This window comes from Eucalyptus grandis, chromosome 9 (genome assembly GCF_016545825.1).
Source record: "Eucalyptus grandis isolate ANBG69807.140 chromosome 9, ASM1654582v1, whole genome shotgun sequence".
NCBI lineage: Eukaryota > Viridiplantae > Streptophyta > Magnoliopsida > Myrtales > Myrtaceae > Eucalyptus > Eucalyptus grandis.
In genome coordinates, this window is record NC_052620.1 from 24,580,002 (window position 1) to 24,598,842 (window position 18,841).

The 18,841-nt window shown below is 42.3% G+C and overlaps 3 protein-coding genes across 5 annotated transcripts; all 3 read right to left on the reverse strand.

Moving 5' to 3' along the window:
• Positions 1 to 561: 561 nt before the first annotated feature.
• On the reverse strand, positions 562 to 7,561 carry LOC104418685 (alpha-L-fucosidase 2). Of its 3 annotated transcripts, none has more exons than XM_018862859.2 (10): positions 7,099 to 7,561; positions 6,319 to 6,464; positions 4,792 to 5,696; positions 4,241 to 4,373; positions 3,534 to 3,692; positions 2,713 to 2,955; positions 2,525 to 2,626; positions 2,261 to 2,396; positions 1,676 to 1,871; positions 562 to 1,063 (listed from the first exon to the last, which is right to left on the reverse strand). In XM_018862859.2, exons 1-10 carry the CDS (start codon positions 7,514 to 7,516, stop codon positions 760 to 762), a joined length of 2,742 nt encoding a protein of 913 aa, XP_018718404.2. In that variant the 5' UTR covers positions 7,517 to 7,561; the 3' UTR covers positions 562 to 759. The 3 variants fall into 3 exon arrangements, with proteins under 3 accessions (XP_018718404.2, XP_010028395.2, XP_018718405.2); XM_010030093.3 differs by having other exon boundaries at positions 2,713 to 2,937; positions 7,099 to 7,531; XM_018862860.2 differs by lacking the exon at positions 6,319 to 6,464 and having other exon boundaries at positions 7,099 to 7,296.
• A 365-nt stretch (positions 7,562 to 7,926) lies between these two features.
• Positions 7,927 to 13,818, reverse strand: LOC104418686 (alpha-L-fucosidase 2). Its single transcript, XM_010030096.3, has 10 exons — positions 13,180 to 13,818; positions 12,140 to 12,285; positions 10,987 to 11,885; positions 10,688 to 10,820; positions 9,990 to 10,148; positions 9,536 to 9,760; positions 9,347 to 9,448; positions 9,091 to 9,226; positions 8,687 to 8,882; positions 7,927 to 8,462 (listed from the first exon to the last, which is right to left on the reverse strand). The coding sequence occupies exons 1-10, from the start codon at positions 13,403 to 13,405 to the stop codon at positions 8,159 to 8,161; spliced, it is 2,526 nt and encodes an 841-aa protein (XP_010028398.2). The 5' UTR covers positions 13,406 to 13,818; the 3' UTR covers positions 7,927 to 8,158.
• Positions 13,819 to 14,902: 1,084 nt separating this feature from the next.
• On the reverse strand, positions 14,903 to 17,605 carry LOC104418687 (transcription factor bHLH154). The gene is made up of 5 exons (XM_010030098.3): positions 16,929 to 17,605; positions 16,701 to 16,817; positions 16,536 to 16,601; positions 16,255 to 16,374; positions 14,903 to 15,527 (listed from the first exon to the last, which is right to left on the reverse strand). Exons 1-5 carry the CDS (start codon positions 17,241 to 17,243, stop codon positions 15,357 to 15,359), a joined length of 789 nt encoding a protein of 262 aa, XP_010028400.2. The 5' UTR covers positions 17,244 to 17,605; the 3' UTR covers positions 14,903 to 15,356.
• Between the last annotated feature and the right edge of the window lie 1,236 nt (positions 17,606 to 18,841).

The window sequence follows — 18,841 nt, forward strand, 5'->3', positions numbered from 1 at the left end:
TGCGGAGTGGTGGGCAAATAAGATTACAGTGTTACAACTATACCAAAGCTTGTATCTTCTAGTGGCATCGCCCAGATCATCGAAGTTAATCGTTTTTCTATTACTCGAACGGAAGCCTGGTGCAGTTTGCTGTTTGCCCACTAAAGGATTCAATTCGTGATTAGAGAACCATCTTGCTTTTGAGTGTTTCAAGGAATACGTGCAACATATTCATGGATAGAGCAGCGATGACCTTTCATCACAGGCACCGCGAAGCCAACACCTCTGCTGATTGGCTTCCCAACTGTGGAAGGTACCAAACTGGATTTCCCAATGCATGAATTACAGATGCTGTTGTTTTACAATGATGAAAACGCTCCGGCCCTAGAACCGTTGTATCCAGAATCCAGGCCAATTTTCGTGATGTCATAAAAATTAAAGAATAGTAAGCGTGAATTATAATCACAACTGACAGACTTCTCAGTCAAACTTCTAACGGAGGATCTCATTTTTGCTTCCCATGCCTCTCGAAGGTTCTCTTGCACAATCCCAATCAACAAAATGCTTCAGAGCACACTAGCATGGCATGAGTATAGTAAATCTGCATATTACTTGGTAGTCAGGTCACATTACCATATAAGGTTGAGAGAACTCAAAAGCAACAACAGCTAAATAAAAGTTGAGCAAAAAGAAAGGATGGTCCCAAACTTTTATAGGTTCCTAACATTCTTTTTTTATTTTTTATTTTTCTTCTGTTGGGAACACATGACGTAAAGCGTCCTAAAGGGAGCATGTCTTCATGAGGCTCAACTGTCCATTGAATGTGTAGACTCTATGAGAGGCAATATCTACTGTCACTGAAGTTCCCTTGTAGTGCAACTTGTGAAGAGAGATTTGGTCCTTCGACCAAACATCGACTTCATTGAGGTCTCCATCACTCCAGCGGATGTTGACCGTGACCCCTCCACGCGCTTTCAATCCATTCACCCAACCATTCCCCCATTTGTCCCGGGGAAGAGCAGGAAGCAAGTATAAATCCTTAACAGTGCTCTGCACAAGCAATTCTGCAACCGCTGCTATAAAGCTGATCCAAGATGAAAGGCAAAAACCGGATTAAGTAATGTTACCAATTCCCAGGACTCCTCCATTGCTCTTACTTAATTATCAAAAAATAGTTCATTCACTGGAATGGTAGGATATTAAGTAGAAAAAGGGACTTCAAAGAATCTCTTCTAGAGTCGACTCAAAGTAAGAAATTTGTCATACAAACTCTATGGGAGATGGGCAAAAGGTAACACTCTTTCAAGTCACATGAAGTAGATATTGGATTGTTAAATATCACATCGTTAATTCATAAAAGAAAAGGAAAAACTATGGTTTTTGCATCTAAAAATTTGACGTCTAAGGCAGTCACAGTGCGAGCACTGAGAGATATATGTGTAGGTTTCTAAATTCACAAGGTACAAATTGAAATCTTTATTTACAATGTCCAATGGGACTAATGATATATGTGAAGTTTCAAAATTGAGGCAGTCACAATCATATTCCAGAGTTCCAATTTGAGAAACATTGTAGCTGAAAAAGAGAGGATCGAAAAACAAAGGGTTTTTTCAATAAATCACTCAATATACTGGTCCCGAGAGATTGTGTTCACACCATGATCATTCCCTATAGAAAACACATAATATCTTCTTACCCAAAGTTGGCATCAATCTGGAAAGGAGGATGTGCAGCAAATAAGTTACTATATAGTCCTCCATGGAAGGACACCTCATGATCTGGATCCACCAAGGTAATCAAACGCTTGACCATCCGATACGCATGCTCACTGCTATGGAGTCGTGCCCAGAGAGCGATTTTCCATGTTGTAGACCATCCTGGACCATCCTCTCCTGAACCAATCACAAAAAAGTTAGAAAACCATCCAACTATCTCGCTAGCAGCGTCACAGCATAAGAGTTCCAAGTTGAAGACCACTTCAGACTCTCATTTAATCTGAGCTTATGAAAGATGCAGCAGAGAAGTTGTGCTAGCCTGATCTTTGTTACAGTCACATGATAATCAAATAAACAACTGTCGTATAGAAAAAGAAAGATGTCCAATGAATGAGCACATTCCTCAGACCAATATTTGCATTTAAAATGGTGTGTAAAGCATTCGCCAACCTCAACACCCCCCCCCAAAAGGCCAAAAAAAAAAAAAAAAAAAAAAAACACTCCCGCAGCCCCCAGATGATCAAGAACACAAAACTTAAATACTGATCCAGCCACAAGAAGCAGACCTCTTTTATAAAGGGATTTCTCAGCAGCAGTACAGAGATCAGGAGTGAGTTCCCAAGTTATTGTGTGTCCCGGAAACAGGCCAAAAAGGTGAGAAAGATGACGATGATGGATGTCTGGATCCTTGAAATCTAGTGCCTGCCTTCACAGGAAGTACTGGTTAGACCACAAAGATAGGCGGCCTTTGTACTGAAAAAGAAAAATTACAATGATTGTTCTTGGGCTGAACTTGAGGAAGAGCAGAAAGCATTTAAACCACCACATACCCATTCCATGATAGAACCATCCATGGCTATTTTAATTGGACGAAGCCTTGTCTGAGCCTTCTGCACTTTATTGACAAGATCACTATTGGTATACCCTAGAACCTGTCATTCAGAACTTCATTTCAAAGTTGTAAAAGCTATGAAGCAGGAGAGAGCTAATTTTTCTGCCTATTTGGATGAGGCTTCACCTCAGCAGCAGCAACAACTCCAGAGAACACTTCCTTTATGATTGCCATGTCCATTGTTGTTGAGTAACTCACACTAGCAGGCTTACCATTGGGAGCAATAAAGCTATGTTCTGGAGATGTTGAAGGGTTGGTTTCAAGGTATCCATCAGGGCCTTCAATCAACCAGTCCAACAGGAACAGTGCACATCCTTCCAACAAAGGATAAGCCTTGTTCCTGAGGAACTCCTGTTTAATATCAAGCATCTGAAATTTTCAGCACATACCTAGCAAATAGTGCAATCCGATATAACCAGAGAGAGATGCACATTGCAGCTACATAATAAATACGTGGCTTTTCAAGATAAAGCAAGAGACTATCTTTAGATTTTCGAAGATGATAATTGCTTTTCCTATTGATGCAGAATAGCTATTATGTCAGTTCTGGATATAAAACTCTGATCTGCAAAAGTAATAGCTAGAGAAAACTAGAAAAAGCCTAAAAGTCATTAAGGAGCTGAAAAATAAGAGGGCCAGAACTTATGCTTAGGCTTGACTCACACTCAAGGCTAATGCTATCATTGTGATCTCTCGTGCTGCAAGGGGAAACAACTTCTGGGAATCTAAAGGAAAAGAAAGAAAGAAACAGCGAAAAAGCTTCAGATCACAAAGCTTGAGATAGCATAGTGACCTCTGAGAAACCTTGTAATGCCATCAGGTCAAAGAATCTCTCTGCTAATTAATGCAAGTACATGATATAAGCATTGATCCATTTCTGCCTTGCAGGAAAGGAAGACGATAAATCAGAAAAAAATTTCCACTGAACATGGTGGCATTGGAACTACCTTGTCCATTGTATATTTATAGTGCTCCCAGAGATGCGTGCAAAGCCATGCGCCACCCATTGCCCACATTGCCCACACAACATCACCTGAAACTGGCGATGACTTTGCCCATATATCAGTTTTATGGTGTACGACCCAACCTCTTGCCCCATAGTTAACCTGTAACATTCTCAGACAAGGTAAGAGAGGATTTTATTTTGATTTGCAGTCAACAACAATGAGCTAGTACATGGTCAAACTGATTCTTTGACAGTGAGAATTTGAGTATGCTCAACAATTTTCTCAAAATTGAGGAAGGGTTTAAAATTAGAAAAATCACAGAGATTGAAGGATCAAGACAGACATCACGTGTTCCATTTTGTACATGATCGCTTCTTATCACCTAATATGCTAGCAGAACTTCTGCAATGCAATGGTCCACACAGCATTATTTTCAAACTCAAATTTTCTTTTTCTGCTGGAATCTACCTCACCAAAGAGAATGGAACCTCGCAAACATCGGGAAAACTTATGGACCCATCATCTTATCTCATAATTCTCTGAGTCCACATGCTTAAAACCTTTCAAACAGAATGCCTTGTGACACAGATGACATTGGCTCCTGAAGAGTGAAACTACTTGCTTTCATTTTCCAACTATCTGACAGATATAAACTATGCAGTCACAGAAGGCAGATTCTTGCAGAACCATTAAAGTTGAATACTCACTTTTGCAGTTTCACTCCCATTCACTGATAAAGAGGAAAGAAAATCAAACAAAGCCTCCTGGCACTCGGCAAGATTGCAGGGAAGGCAAGGCCAATAGTTCATTTCAAGATTGATGTTCATATGAGGAGCCGAACTGAGCAAAAGGAGGGGATTCGGTCAGTGACTGTCCACACATAGTTTCCCTAAAAGTAGCTGCAAGCACATAACATTAACAGCACCCTGCATTAGAGAAGTACTATCAATCGGAATCCATCCGCGATACTATAAATGCTGTTTGTTGACAAGCATTTTAAGTAATATCTACTACATGCAAGCCGTTTCTTTTTTCATCATCCTCTCTCTTTGCATGATAATCTAGAGTGACAAGATCAGAAAGAAAAGCATGGTGATGACAAGAACAAAGCAGAATGAATTAAGGGTGGAGAAAAACAAAACAAAAGAAAGTGAAAGTAACAAATCGCATTAGATAACTAGTTAGACCAATATATGAAAAGTAGAGATCTGGCTTAGAAAGAAAAGCATTTGGAAGAAATCGAGATCACAAAACCTACTCCCATTTTGGTGCAACATCCTTGTTCCAAATTCCTTGAAGATTTGCCACCTGGGTTCCAGGCCTCGAGCAAGAAATAAGTAAATAGCGACCAAATTGGAATAACAACTCCACCAGAAAAGGATCTTCATCATTTGCAAAAGACTTAATCCTATCAGCAGTAGTTATTTTACCACTCTCATTTCCCTTATTGCATGGATCAGTAATTGAAGAAGGTTCACCGGTCACAAGGGACGCATTTCCCATGGCACTAGGAGAGCTGGAACTTTTCCTTAACTTAAGTGAAACACGTTGGAAAAGGTTCTGGTAGTCACTCAAATGGTGTGCATAGAGCTCAGCATATGAAAGATTTCGTATTGATTTTAGTGCACGAACTGCATCTGCAGTGGGATCCCTTTTAGACTCTGAAGGGTTTGTTAGAGGTCCATCAAAAGAAGAAGCAGCCACTAAACAGAGAATAGCCCAATCTGCGCCCTCAACTTTCAATTTTTTGTCTTCCAAGATACTTATCGTGCCCCTCTCATCACTAATCTTTAGATCAAGAATGCTGCAAAACTGAATTCCCTTGGGATCATTATCATTTACTTCAGGTGGAATTCTTTTACCAGGACAAGAACCCTCCATAATAATTTGGTTACTTCCCTCGACATATGAATGATGTTGTAACTGGCTATCTAGAGACACTGTAAATGAAACGTATCCGGATTTGCTTGCAGATATTTTCATCACAATAACTTGGTCAGGATAAGATGAAAAGTACTCCCTTGAGAATTGTACATTGCCTACAGAATATCCAACTCTCACAGTAGCAGTGTTCAAGTCTAGTTCCCTGCTATATGTTTCTTCAGCATATGTAAGATGGAGGTAATCAAAGTCCAGCTTGAGGTCCCCGAGGAGTTGGTAAGCCTACATCAACATTGAAAAGGTTAGAGGGGGATCGTTGAAAATATGTAATGAGTAGAAAACATTTATATGATCATGTATAAAGAACAAAAAGTAAATGTATAGCAATTAGCCTGCAGTCAGAGACAAACGCCAGAAGATTAGTATAAAGAACTTGCTATGCAATTAGTAACATATTCCAGAACCTGATATGTAGCTCCAGCTACAGTTATCCACAGGCCATAGGAAAAGCCACATTCTCTTAACTCAATGCTGATTCTGGCACGCATAGTTTGGTTGAGTATAAACGGATGAAATTCAACTTTGGTCGATAATAGAACGAAGGAGACTCATTATCTTGCGTTTTTCTTGAGAAATCATGTCAAGAGGCCACAATCAACCATTAATGTTGATCGCACTCTTAATTCACGGAAAAGCAACTATGAGAGTTGCTTAGGTAAGATTAATTCATCATTCCGTGAACTCACTAAGTCTAAATTCTGGTAGAAGTGTATACTAGCACGTGACATCACAAATACCTAATTAAGCTTACAGACACCATGAATCAGGAAATTAAACATTGGTACAAGCACAACATTGTAGTAACATGAAAATAAAAATCATCGTTAAAGTAGATAGAGAGTACTTCAGAAAGATTTCCTAGCAAATTGACTGCTGCTGCAGTGGCGTCAGCATATTCACCATCATCCACGAGCTTCCTGACATCTGCTAACACTGCTGGTACACGAGGATCAGTGTAATTCCCTGGAGTCCCAGTCCAGAGAGTATCCTCTACACAAAAGTCAACATTCAATCAGCTTGATGTGCACATGTATCAGACCTTAGCAGGCGCATGACCTGATCAATCAATCAGATTCCGGTATTTGTTTATACAGCACGAGACATTTATAATCTGTACCTCAGGACAATTAGCTTCGCAATTGGTATATATAGACTACGAGGACAATGCCAGATTCAATCAACGCAAGAATTGATAAACCTAGCAAAGAATGCTGATCTCAGAAGTCGGAAATTCCTAAAAGTTTGACGAGAAAGCACTAATGAACCACTCCTCCAAGCATGAACGATGACTGTACTGAGTAACTTCCGAACATCAGGCAGTACCAGAAAGAGAAAAAATTTCCCGGTAAATTGGTCTTGCGGAGAGAGAACTGTCTAGGATTTCCTAAAGGGTGTCCGAAGTACTTGTCAAAACAATCAAACACCGAAAAGTTGCGATTTTCAGTGAATTAAAAATCGAAACTTTCTTGTTCCCCCGGCATTACGCACCCCTTAAAGAATTCGTAACCGGCATATATAAATTTCATTTCCACGGAAACGAGAAGGCCGATAGCTCCACCAGCACCAAAAAAAGAAACTTTCTTAGAGCTTCTTGCAGAGGAAAAAGGAGAGAGAAGCGGCTCACCGTTGAGCTGGAGAAGTTCCGAGGCCACGCCGCCCCACACCATGGCTCCGAGCCTGCCATTGCCGATCGGAGCGGCGTCGGTGAAGTACTTGGCGGGCCCACCGAAAGTGACCTTCAAAGGCTCGGGCTCGTCCGCCCGCTCCATCAAGATCGGGCCTTTCTCGCTCGTCCGCACGGTCGCAGCACACTGACTGCTAGTTGAGAAGCGTCGAGGAGGCGACCGGAAGATACGAAGCACGTCGAGCTTCTTTTGCGCCTTCGGACGAGAAAAGAGCACGTCGTCGTCATGAAGAAAACTTCGTACAATGATTGCTGCTTCGAACCGGACATGACGGTATCGGACAGAAGTCTCTTGAGAGGTGGAGAATGTTTGTCGCGGCACAGATCCGATGGACAGTGGATCCTTACCTTTCCACATCCCCGTTCTAAAAAAAATCAATTTTTTAAGTATACTGTATTTGTCACAGTATGATTACGTAAATAGTCCACCAGTGAACTTACCCTGAAGTTTTTGTTCCTAAACCATAAAAAAAAAATTAAGTTTTCATTCCATCGGGAGCAATAATTTAGGTATAAATTAAACGTGGGTTAAAGTTAAGAGATCATTTGCATTATTTTTTCTTTCATTAAATGCTTAAAAATAAGAAGTACTATCAATTACTTTTTCTTTTTTTTTTTTGGGTAATTGACATGGAATTTTTTCACGCTATGGTTGAAGCAGAGACAAAGAAGCCAACGCTCTGGCACGGTTTCACCTGGATTGCAGTTGTCCATCCTCAGCTGTGTCATGCCGGCATTCAAGGTCTAGAGCTAATCTCTGCACGATGATGATCCGACAATGCCCGTTTTATCTGGGATTTTTATTGCTCATTTGGTACGCTAACATGCCAAAAGTATAGAACTGACATGCTGAGCTGAGGCAGTCTACTGTAGTGAAAACTCAAAACTCCCTCAAAGGAAAAGAGATGGACCGCCAATCAACGAAGAATTACTACTAGAGCTGCTTTCACACGTTCCAGGGATGAACACGATGCTCTCTTCTGCTGTAAAGGGTCGGTTCTCAAAGAGAGTTCATCCTCGTGCACTTCAGTCGCTTGTTGAACGTGTAGACTTTGCCCGGGGATAATTTTGCCGTGACTTTAGCTCCTCTGTAATGTAATTGCCTAATAGCATTGTGATTTTCTGACCAAAGGCCCACTTCGTGCATCTCTGCTCCTTTCCAGCATATGTTGACCGTAACTCCCCCTCTTGCCTTCAATCCTTTCACACAACCATTGGGCCATTTATCCCGGGGAAGAGCAGGAAGCAAGAGCAGGTCCTTCATGGTGCTCTGGACGAGCATCTCAGCAACTGCAGCGGAAAAGCTGATGGAAGTTGAAAAGAGTTAGTACAGTGAAATTGGCTCAAGGAGCAATACTAGATATACTAATCGTCTGAGAATGTCAATATCTTTGTCACCATTCTACTATTTTCTCAAATCTAGCATCGCAAATTCAGATGAGTTGCACATCCAGAGAACTCAAAGCTCTTAACACGTCAAAATGAATTGATCGTGTGCAGTTGGACATATTGAAGCGTACATGCTTACCCAAAATTTGCATCAATTTGAAATGGAGGGTGTGCTGTGAACAAATTACTGTATAATCCTCCTTCAAAGCTGCTTTCATGATCTGGATCAACCAAGTTGAACAAGTGCTTCACCATCCTATACGCATGCTCACTATTATGGAGACGTGCCCAGAGCGCAATTTTCCACGTAGTTGACCATCCCGGGCCCTCCTCCCCTGTATTATGTTTCAAATTATGAAGCAACGCTGCTGCTTCACACTCGAGTACAATTATTCAGGCTGCATGAAAATTTGAACACAATTTTGCATATTGATTGGAACTACTTCTTCAATTTACGTCTGAACGACCCCTACTCTGATGTCATACCATTTTTTTTCATAAATAGACAGAAAAACCTTAAGCAAATAGGTCATACTATCAAACCTCTTTTATAGAGGGTATAATCTGCGGCTCTGCAGAGGTCTGGAGTTTTGTCAACACTTATTGTGTGTCCTGGAAATAGACCGAAAAGATGTGACACATGTCTGTGATGGACATCAGGATCTTCAAAATCCTCCGCCTACCAAATTACAGAGAAATCCTCAGGCCAAAGAGATGAGGGCTCCAGCATGTCTACACTACAGTATGTGAAAAAGATATGGTATGTACTAAAGAACTGACACCATAGAACTTTACATACCCATTCCATGATGGAACCATCTCTTGCAATTTTTGTTGGTGGAAGCCTTTTCTGAGCCTCCTGGACTTTCAGAATAAGTGCATCGCCATTCTTTCCCAATATCTGTGCATAAAGATTAACATGGATATGACTAGAGAACACATAAAGATAACAAATCACCAGTGCCTGGCTATAGCATAACAGAGTCACCTCGGCAGCAGCAACAATTTCCATAAACACTTCTTTGATGATGGCGATGTCCATAGTTGTTGAGTAGCTCACACTCGCAGGTTTGCCATCTGGAGCAGTAAAAGTGTGCTCTGGAGAAGTCGAGGGGTTGGTTTCCAAGTAGCCCCCCCGACCTTCAATCAACCAGTCCAACAGAAATGCTGCACATCCTTCCAACAATGGGTACGCCTTACTTTTTAGAAAATCCTAATGTTGCAGAAAGTATTAGCAATTCCTTAATTACTAGAGAGGGAGATGAGGATGCATGTGTGCTGTGACCTTTGCAACTCTCAAACATTGAATACGGAAAGACAAGCGATATTAAGGAGTGTGAAAAAACCATCATAATCATAAGCCTCTCAAACATTCAAATCCCCCAGATGACAAGCCCATGCCAACAACTTCCTTAAACCTGATATTTGAAGATGAGCCTTACTTTGTCCAAGGTATAGGCGTAATGCTCCCACAAATGCGTACAAAGCCATGCTCCACCCATAGGCCATAGAGCCCAGACTGCTTCACCTCGATCAGGAGATGTTTTTGCCCATATGTCAGACACTTGATGTGCAACCCAACCACTTGCCTCATAATTAACCTAAATCATCCAAAAAGCATATACCAGATTACCTTAAAGAAAATGTCCATAACATTGATTATGATGATTGAACAACTGGAGGCCATAAAGGCTCAAGCAGGCTCTAATAACATAATTATTCATCAAGATTTCAACTACGAGGAAACCATCAACTAGAAAATCCTGGTATCACGACACAAATAGGTGCAATGATTTCAAAGTTCAATTTGTGTCCTCTTCCCACTACCTCATTTAGGAAGGAACACTAGATTGCCAACAACATGGTCAAAAGTCACATATACTGTGCTTCCATGCAGCAATAGAATAGAATATTAGTCTTTTCTTTTTGGTAAAAAATAGAATAGAATATTAGTCCACCTTGGCGAAATACAAGCTCAAACAGATCTTTTAATTACATCAGCAGGGTATCACATAAAAAGGTAATGAGGCTTTTGTTACCTCTTAACATGACAGGATCTGTGGCACTCTTGAAGTAATTGCAGAATACGCATGCCAGAAGTGAAAAAAGAAATATAATAACAAAGACAGATCCTCTTTACCTTAGCTGTTTTACTTCCATTGACCGATAGTGAAGAAATGAAATCAAATAAGGGCTCCTGACATTCCTTGAGATTGCAAGAAAGTGAAGGCCAATAGTTCATTTGGAGATTAATATTCAAGTGAGGAGCAGCACTGAGTGAAAGGGTAGAAGTATAGTTACTAATTTATATATCAGCATAATAAAACTTTTATATACATGAAGCAGAAAAAATTGGCAAAATAGAGAAAGATGATAATGATGACAGCGACAACAAGTCACTGATGAAGGTGATGCAGAACACAGGATAAAGTGACATACTCCCATGCTGGCTCGATATCTTTATTCCAAATACCCTGCAAGTTTGACACTTGGGTTCCTGGCCGTGAACTAGAAATAAGCAAGTATCGACCATATTGAAACAGAAGTTCCACCAAAGAAGGATCTTCGTCTGTCTGAAAAGATTTCACTCTCTCTGCAGTAGAAATAGTATCACTGTCCTTGATCAAGGAGACGGATGCAGAAGACAGGACTCTGTTTATTTCAAGAGACTTGTCCTTCAAGGCAGGTTTAGCATTCTTTGAAAGCTGCAAAGAAGCTCGATGGAAAAGACTCTGGTAGTCATTCAGATGGCGCGAAAGAAGATCAGAATATGACAACTTCCTTATTGATTCCATAAATCTGATGGACTCTGAAGTAGGATCTCTGGGAGAATCTGAGGGCTTGGTGAATGGATCCTTAAATGAAGATGAAGCAACCAGAAGCAGGACTGCCCAATCTGAACCCTCAACCACCAACCTTTTGTTGTCCAGAACATTTATTGTTCCCTGGCCATCACTAATCAGCAGATGAAGAACTGCAGCAAATTGAACTCCCTTAGGGTTATCATTTGCATTCACTTTTGGAGAAATCCTTTGACCAGGGCAACTCCCTTCCATTACTATTTCAACTTTGCCATTTACATAAGTATGATGATGTAACTTGCTATCAAGAGAAACTGTAAACGAGATAGATCCTGGCTTGTCTGCAGAAAGCTTCATCACCACAACTTGATCAGGACAAGAAGCAAAATATTCCCTAGTGAATTCCACATCATTGACCGAATACTTTACAGTAACTGTAGCAGTGTCCAAGTCTAGCTCTCTGTGGTATGTCTCTTCTGCATATGAACGATGGGAATCATCAAAGTCAAGCTTAATGTCCCCGAGAAGTTGGTAGACCTTCAACAGAATCGTGAAAAGAATATAGTGAGTATATGCATGCCTCAGGCATTAGCCAGATCCAACCCTTTAACAAATGAAATAGGACCAGACTAGACAACACAACAAACGATACATTTTGTGGATTCATCCTTGTACCAGGTTGGGCAAACCTTAAATGTGACGTAAAAATGAAATGTTTATTGCACAAATCACGGCAAACCCAGTAGAAAACAAAAGCATAAAATGAAAGTTAAATCGAGAGAGATCTTTACATCAGAAGGATGATCTGACAACTTCACTGCTGCTGCAGTTGCCTCAGCATATTGGCCCTCATCAACAAGCTTTCTGACTTTGGATAGTGCCTCAGGAGCATTGGGATCAGCATAGTTGCCGGGAACTCCAGTCCAGAGCGTGTCCTCTGCATAAAGAAATGATGAGCACACCGTAGAGAGAATTTAGTTTACTATGTTGTGGAGATGGTGAAGAATACTATGCTCAAAACTTAAGATCCAATCATCCTTTTTTTCCATCTTCCTCGATGCATCACAGCAACATCATGTTACTTTAAAAAACTAGAGTAAAGCCTAGAGATCTTGATGGTCAATTTCAAGCAGAGTTGAGCAAAGCAACATCGATGCCGGGATGTTATTCTCAAAACTTAAGTTCCTATTGGCACTGTTTATTTATCTTTCTTGACACATCCCAACAAAAAAAACCTGTTACTTTTAAAACTGCAGGATATCCTGCCCATTGAAGATCAACGATAGAAAAACAGAGTCGAGCACATTATAATTAAACATCAATGACAAAGCACTTAAAGTGCAGTAAACATTGCAGCAGAGGTTTCAGAAACAAATGAAGGCAACTTCATCATCTTTTTGATCAAAATACACGCCCACCACGAACTATGGCAACAAGCGTGGTCCACATCAGCTGTGGCCCGTGAATTTTGCATTGTGACGACACAATAATCCGCCAATGCGCCTCCAAAAGCAATATTGTCCCCCAAATTGTGATCGTTAATGCAGGATAACTACACTACCAAAATTTAATGTTGTTTAGTCTGAACTACGGATATTGAGAATCAAATACCCACTGATCAAAATTTAAACTTCGCAACTCTAAACCGTCCAAGAATAATTCTTTTAGTCCAGCAACAAACTAACAATCCACAATCTTAAAAATTCCAAAGATCCAAGATTTTCCACTCCTACATTTTCAGCATCCAACTATCGTCTTTCCCCGTCAGGAGACCAAGCAAGCAAGAACGTCAAGTCTCTGCATTTTAAGCGCAAGAACTGCGAAAGAGTACCATTGAGCTGGAGAGTCTCCGAGAGGACGCTGCCCCAGACCATGGCTCCGAGCCGCCCATTCCCGATGGGAAAAGCATCGGTCCAGTGCTTCGCGGGCTCGCCCGACGTTATCTTCAACGGCCCGGGATCCTCTGCATCCGATCCCACCGGCAACCCACTCGGGCTCCAGTGATCTTTCTCCCTCGGCTTCGAAACCAGAACCCACCCCTCATCTTCCATTGCCATCACCGACAGAGAGAACCAGGCAAGAAGAAAGAGAAACTGCCCAAGAGCCGAGCCAGCGAAGGAGATGACAAAAACGACACCTTTCCAAGCCCGGAACCCGTAAATGGGCAATCAGAAAGGGACAGGAAAAGGCTGTTGGGTGAGTGAGCGAAAAGGGCGGTGGGCTAGTGAGAGAGTGGGGCTCAGAGAGAGAGAGAGAGAGAGAGAGAGAGAGCAGAGCAGAGCAGGGAATATGGTTCACGCGGCAATGTTGTCCAGTTGTATGGAGAATGGACCCACGAAGCAAGCGGGATCCATGTTCTCTTCCTCCCTTCGGGTTCCTTAAATTCTGCCTCTGACGTCGTTAACGTTACTCGAGGCAGGGGGATCACGGGGAACCTCGAGCGGAAGAGAGATTTCTTTTGCTAATCAACCGTTCCGCTTTCCTCGTCCACGAAGCGCGGCGGCGATTCGTCCAAATCTTTTCTCTCAATCCCTGGATCCGTGAACTTCGATGAGGTGTCCTAAAGTTGCATGGCAGGAGATCAGACAACGTTTTTTTTTTTTAATAGTACGGAGATTAATGTCGGGCCAAATCTTTGTGATTCGAGTGTCGGAGAGCATGCTCATTTTTTAATGGCGAGTCGCCGCGACGGGAGAGAACCAGGAGCCCGTGCTCCAGGCCCGTCATGGCTAGCATGGGCTTTTCCAGGTGGATCGTCAGAAACGATTCGAATGAAACAGTGGGCTGCCAATCTAAACCCATTTCAGAATATTCGGAAAGGCGACGGGTAGGGATTTCACCACGGTCGCGTATTCTCTTAGGATCTCGGTTGGAAACCATGGGCCTATGCGGTCCGTATGACGGACCGGGAGTCTAGTTTACCAAATCCGATGAGGACTTAATCAGATGTCGATGGATGCCGAATACCTTCACTTTATAAAAAGGATGTCCGTTCGGAAAGTGATGAAGCCAAAGCTGGTATATGGGCAGACCGTTAGCCGATTCGCGCTTCGAGCCTTGGTAAGCTCAAGTAGGCACCATGCCCCTAGTGGGGTCTAATTGTTTAGTTTTAACGTCAAATTTGTGAGTATGCATGATTCGCTCTTGGGCTTAATTGAGCTATCGTTCTCGCTTCACTCAAAGTAGAATGTGAAGTCCGTCTTTCAAGCCCGTGCTTTTCTATACTACGGGCCTTAGGATGGGCTTTTCAGTGGGTGTACGGGCTTTTCAGTGTGTGTACCCCTTGCTTTCGCTAATCTCCAACTGAGCAAGCCGTCCCATTCTACCCGGTGACCAGACAGAACCGACCATGAAAACAAGTCCAACTCCTGGTTCCAATAAAAAAAGGATCCGATTTCCAATTCTAAAAACTTGAAAATAAGTTCAATTCAAAAAATAGGGTAAGTTCCAAAATCAGTTCTAAGGCAAATAGAGTACGTTCCACATTCTTAATTAAAAATTAAAACTTAATTAAAAATTAAAAATCGATTCTAACATTGGAACCTATGATCACCCTTTTTAGAAAGTTATCAGTAATCAGTTTCTATGGAAAATGAAAAGTTACACATGTACTTACAGCATCAATATCAGCCAAGACACAAGCCTATGCCCAAGCCAAAGCAGCTGGGCAAAAAGACAGCTGCTCGTGACTCTGTTCTTCACAATCACAAAACAACCAAAACACCCACACTTGCCCTTCCACTTCTTTTTTGTTCTTTCGCATTTCCCCGCCCCAATCATTTCATCAGTACTGTTCTTTCTTCACCCTCAAGAAAAGGAAGATGTACCATCTTTTGCACTACTGGTTTTCTCTTCACCTACCTTTTTATGCTAAGTTTTGCCACATCTTTCCTTGGCCTTTTTCCTTCAAAAAGTCATGGCAAGCAGAGTCCCATCACTCCTCTCCAAAAGTACCCTACCTTTGCCCTAAAACTGGGAAACTGAGGCTGGTGATTTCTTCTATCTCTTTTACTCTTTGGTGGAAGAAGAAGAAAAGCTGGTGGCCATTGAAGGTGACCAAAGATCAGCTCCATTATTGCTACTTTGCAAGTGATAAGTGCATGCCATGGGGACTAGGCACAGTCCTCTGCTCCTCAGGTCCTTACTTGATCCTTCTTGTCCACCGTTTTCTCCAAACTCCTAATAAAGATCATGGAGAGGAAAAGAAAATTTAGTTGAAGCACAACCTTTGAGACATTGGAATCATTTTCCTACATTAGGGATGGAAAATCAATACTATCAAACCATATGCATATACAATTACTCATCATATTGCTAAAGCACGATACACTATAATGTTTCATGTCCCCCAAACCCTCACCATTCTCAGTTCAACCGGCCTTAATTTTGTCGACCGAACTTATAATTTTGCTACAGCGAATTGCCGAGCCAAACTGGCAACTCCCGATTGATATTTTGCTCCTGTTTCCACAAGGAATGTTGCACCCCTGTTAACTTTCTCATAAGAAAAGTGATTTGTGTGACCTATATTGTTGTTCAAGGGCAGGCTGTTAATGGCCACAGCCCATCATTGACCCAGCCAGCCCGTGACCATGTCGCTGGTCCACAGGTTCTGCGTATGCCTAGCACGGGTGGGACAATTATGAAGTCAAACCGTCAAGCGTGCAGTCTAATGCTCTTACAAAAACTGGTGTCTTAAACAAAGTGTAGTCCCATAAATTTGTAATAGATATCCGAGTCACATGCGGAATCCGCGCATAAATTTGTCCTATCCGGATTTCTATCCGACCCAATAATGCTCTTTTTCCTTGTAAAAGATTGCTCGCGAGTGACGTCGATGTTGTATTTATATCTGAACTGAGGATAGACACGCAAACAGAAACACAGAGAGAAATCATAAACTTACAGGGAGGAGGTGGGTTGGTGTGGATGGCTGTTGGAGATAAGGAGAGCACAGGACCTGAACCTGTTCATGCAGGAACTTGATGTATCCCATCGCTTCGTGCAGCACTGACGCCGTATCTGTCTGCACATTTTCCAGTTCCCCACAAAACAAAACAAAACAATAGTAGTGAACCACTCTTCGATTTCCCATATTTTGACTTGTTTGTTTTTTGTCTTCTCGTTTAAGGATTTATTTCGTCATCAGATATGCAAGAAATTTAAAAAAAAAAAAAAAGTTTTCACCTTTCCGAAGGGTGAAACCAGCTGCTGCAGCGTCAGGATTCGCTCCCCAAGCTTCTCTCTCCTCCCCTGCTGTTCGAAACAGAGCTCATTATTGATTTCCCAGACAGAGAAGAAAGAGAAGTTAATTAATTTGGTACATGCAAATGTTGCTCATGTTAATCTGACCTTTGGAAGAGCTTTTGAAGGAGGGCTCTGAATTTTGCTCTTTTTACTAGTTTTTCGGATTGGGACATCATCCTTGGAAGTTACTAACGATTCCTGACTAGACCCTCCTCTCTTCCTCTGCTTGTTCAAAGAATCCCCACAAACGAAAAGGCAGAATATTTCAGTAGACAACAAGATGAACTCAATATGCACGATGACGTCTTGCTAGGGAATGCAAGTACTGCTTACCCTGGGCTTGCGAGGTGCGTTGCAGCTTGTGCTTTTAGTGCAGGAGGGAGGAGGAAGTGAAGCAGAAGCAGGAGGAGTGCATGCGACCGTGGCTTGTTGGCTCTGATGGAAAAGCAGAGACCGGCCTCGCTCTTCAGCTACGTCTCTTCCGAAACAGAGCATCTGGGGAGACTTCTTGTCCTTCGGGAAGATGAAGCTCTGCTTTTCCATCGCGGGCTCTACACCCTCCACCCCATTCGCCAGAAGCAACTGACAGAAACTTCCGCTCTCATCAACGTTGTCTTCCTCTGCAAAATCTACCTCGTCCGCCATCATTAAAACCCTCTCGCTGCTCAAAATAGATTTTTCTTTTTCTTTTTTCGGGCTCACTCACGGTGGGGAGAGAGAGAGAGAGAGAGAGAGAGAAGGGGGGGACTTGGGAGAAAACAACGGAAGCTTCTTCTTCTTCCTTGGACCCCTTTAAATTCTTAAATTCTTTCCGAGCGAGAGTGAAAACATAGGTGTCAATGGTTAAAGACGGTACGTGGTGAAAATGGGAAAACGAAAGGGCAGCGATGGGATTTCCGAGGAGGAGGTGGAGGGAGGGGAGGGGGGTTTTGCTTCGGTAATCTGGCTTGGAGATTGGATTTAGCGAGCGGAGTTTAGTTTCAGTCAAACCACCACGCCCGGCCCGAGAAAACCGGAGTGCACTGTGTTTTGCACCTCGTTTACACCCTCCAACGCAATCTCTCTCTCTCTCTCTCTCTCTCTCTCTCTCGCAGCTCAGTCCTCCCGGGCCAGGACGAGAAAAATTGAAATACGATCGCTGACTAGTCCGCTGTTCGCTGTACTTCTCTGCTTAAACCTGACCGAGCTGACACGAGATGCATTATTGCTTTGCTCGGACTTAGACTTTGATAATGGAAAGAGATGATGAGACTAGCGTTTTTGAAGACCCTTTTTGGCTTTCATTTGTAATTTCCAGAAACTGGGGCCAATTTCGACCGGACAAAGAAAAACTCTCGGGACAGAAGTTTTCTCGCTTACGAGTACAGGACGGGTTCTCGAGTAGTGAGTATTGTACTGTCTTCTTCAACCGATGAAGTTGACCCTTTCATGGGCCGGGGGTCCGCAACCTGCTGCCCAGGATATCATTTCGGGCCCCTGCTTCTCCTCTTCTGACGAGAAAAATCAAAGCTTGATTCTCAGAGGTCTCTACCCCGGGGTGACGTAGAGAGAGAGAGAGAGGCGAGACGGGTTCCCGACATTTGTTTCATCGCACGTTGCGCCTGCCGACTCCTCATCGAGATGTTAGTTCCACTCATGGTTCAGCGTGTCCATCTGCCCGTCCGTCCTTCCTATGTTCGACCCCATTTAAACGACCCAAAGCCCTCCATCCGATTAGTTTATTGCATCAGCTGAACATAAACCAAGTTGCTAACATTAGTTTACGATGATTTGGATGCTATTATTCACCACAACCAAGAGATTGCCAAACATCTACTTGCAGCTGGCTCATTTTCGAGGCTCCAGGCATTTTGACTAATAAATATGCTTCTATCTATTTTCAGAAGTATCCTTGGAGCAGATGATGAACATCGAAAAGATGATTTCATTTTTCCCAGGCAAAAACACTAGAGCGAGCTCTCTTAAGGATGTACTTGGGCATCTACAAAAAGGGTATCTGCAAATTTTATCCGTTAGAAATCTAAATAATCTTGATACCTCACCTCCAACTTCCGAAGGACTGACCTAAGGAGCCTCTTAATTCTTAGCATCCAAAAGGTCAAAATTAATACATGAATCTCCATACTCAGTTTCTCACCAGTAGTATTGCTCCTAATTCATCTCAGCCATCCGATGCATAAAAGGTCAGGCATTACAATGCCTTATTTTCCATTTCAAATGGCTGAAATGACCTAGGAATCAGGAGC

Coding starts and splice junctions, on each gene's coding strand:
- LOC104418686 (XM_010030096.3), bottom strand. CDS start 13,405: ATGGCAATGGAAGATGAGGGGTGGGTTCTGGTTTCGAAGCCGAGGGAG. Junction 8,883..9,090: donor TTATACCCTCTATAAAAGAG/GTTTGATAGTAT, acceptor AACATAATACAG/GGGAGGAGGGCCCGGGATGG. Junction 8,463..8,686: donor CAAATTGATGCAAATTTTGG/GTAAGCATGTAC, acceptor AACTTCCATCAG/CTTTTCCGCTGCAGTTGCTG.
- LOC104418685 (XM_018862859.2), bottom strand. CDS start 7,516: ATGTGGAAAGGTAAGGATCCACTGTCCATCGGATCTGTGCCGCGACAA. Junction 5,697..6,318: donor TGCTAGGAAATCTTTCTGAA/GTACTCTCTATC, acceptor ATGTTGATGTAG/GCTTACCAACTCCTCGGGGA. Junction 2,956..3,533: donor ATAAATATACAATGGACAAG/GTAGTTCCAATG, acceptor TGAAAATTTCAG/ATGCTTGATATTAAACAGGA.
- LOC104418687 (XM_010030098.3), bottom strand. CDS start 17,243: ATGATGGCGGACGAGGTAGATTTTGCAGAGGAAGACAACGTTGATGAG. Junction 16,375..16,535: donor TGGTTTCACCCTTCGGAAAG/GTGAAAACTTTT, acceptor GAAAATGTGCAG/ACAGATACGGCGTCAGTGCT. Junction 15,528..16,254: donor CACCAACCCACCTCCTCCCT/GTAAGTTTATGA, acceptor GATCTTTATTAG/GAGTTTGGAGAAAACGGTGG.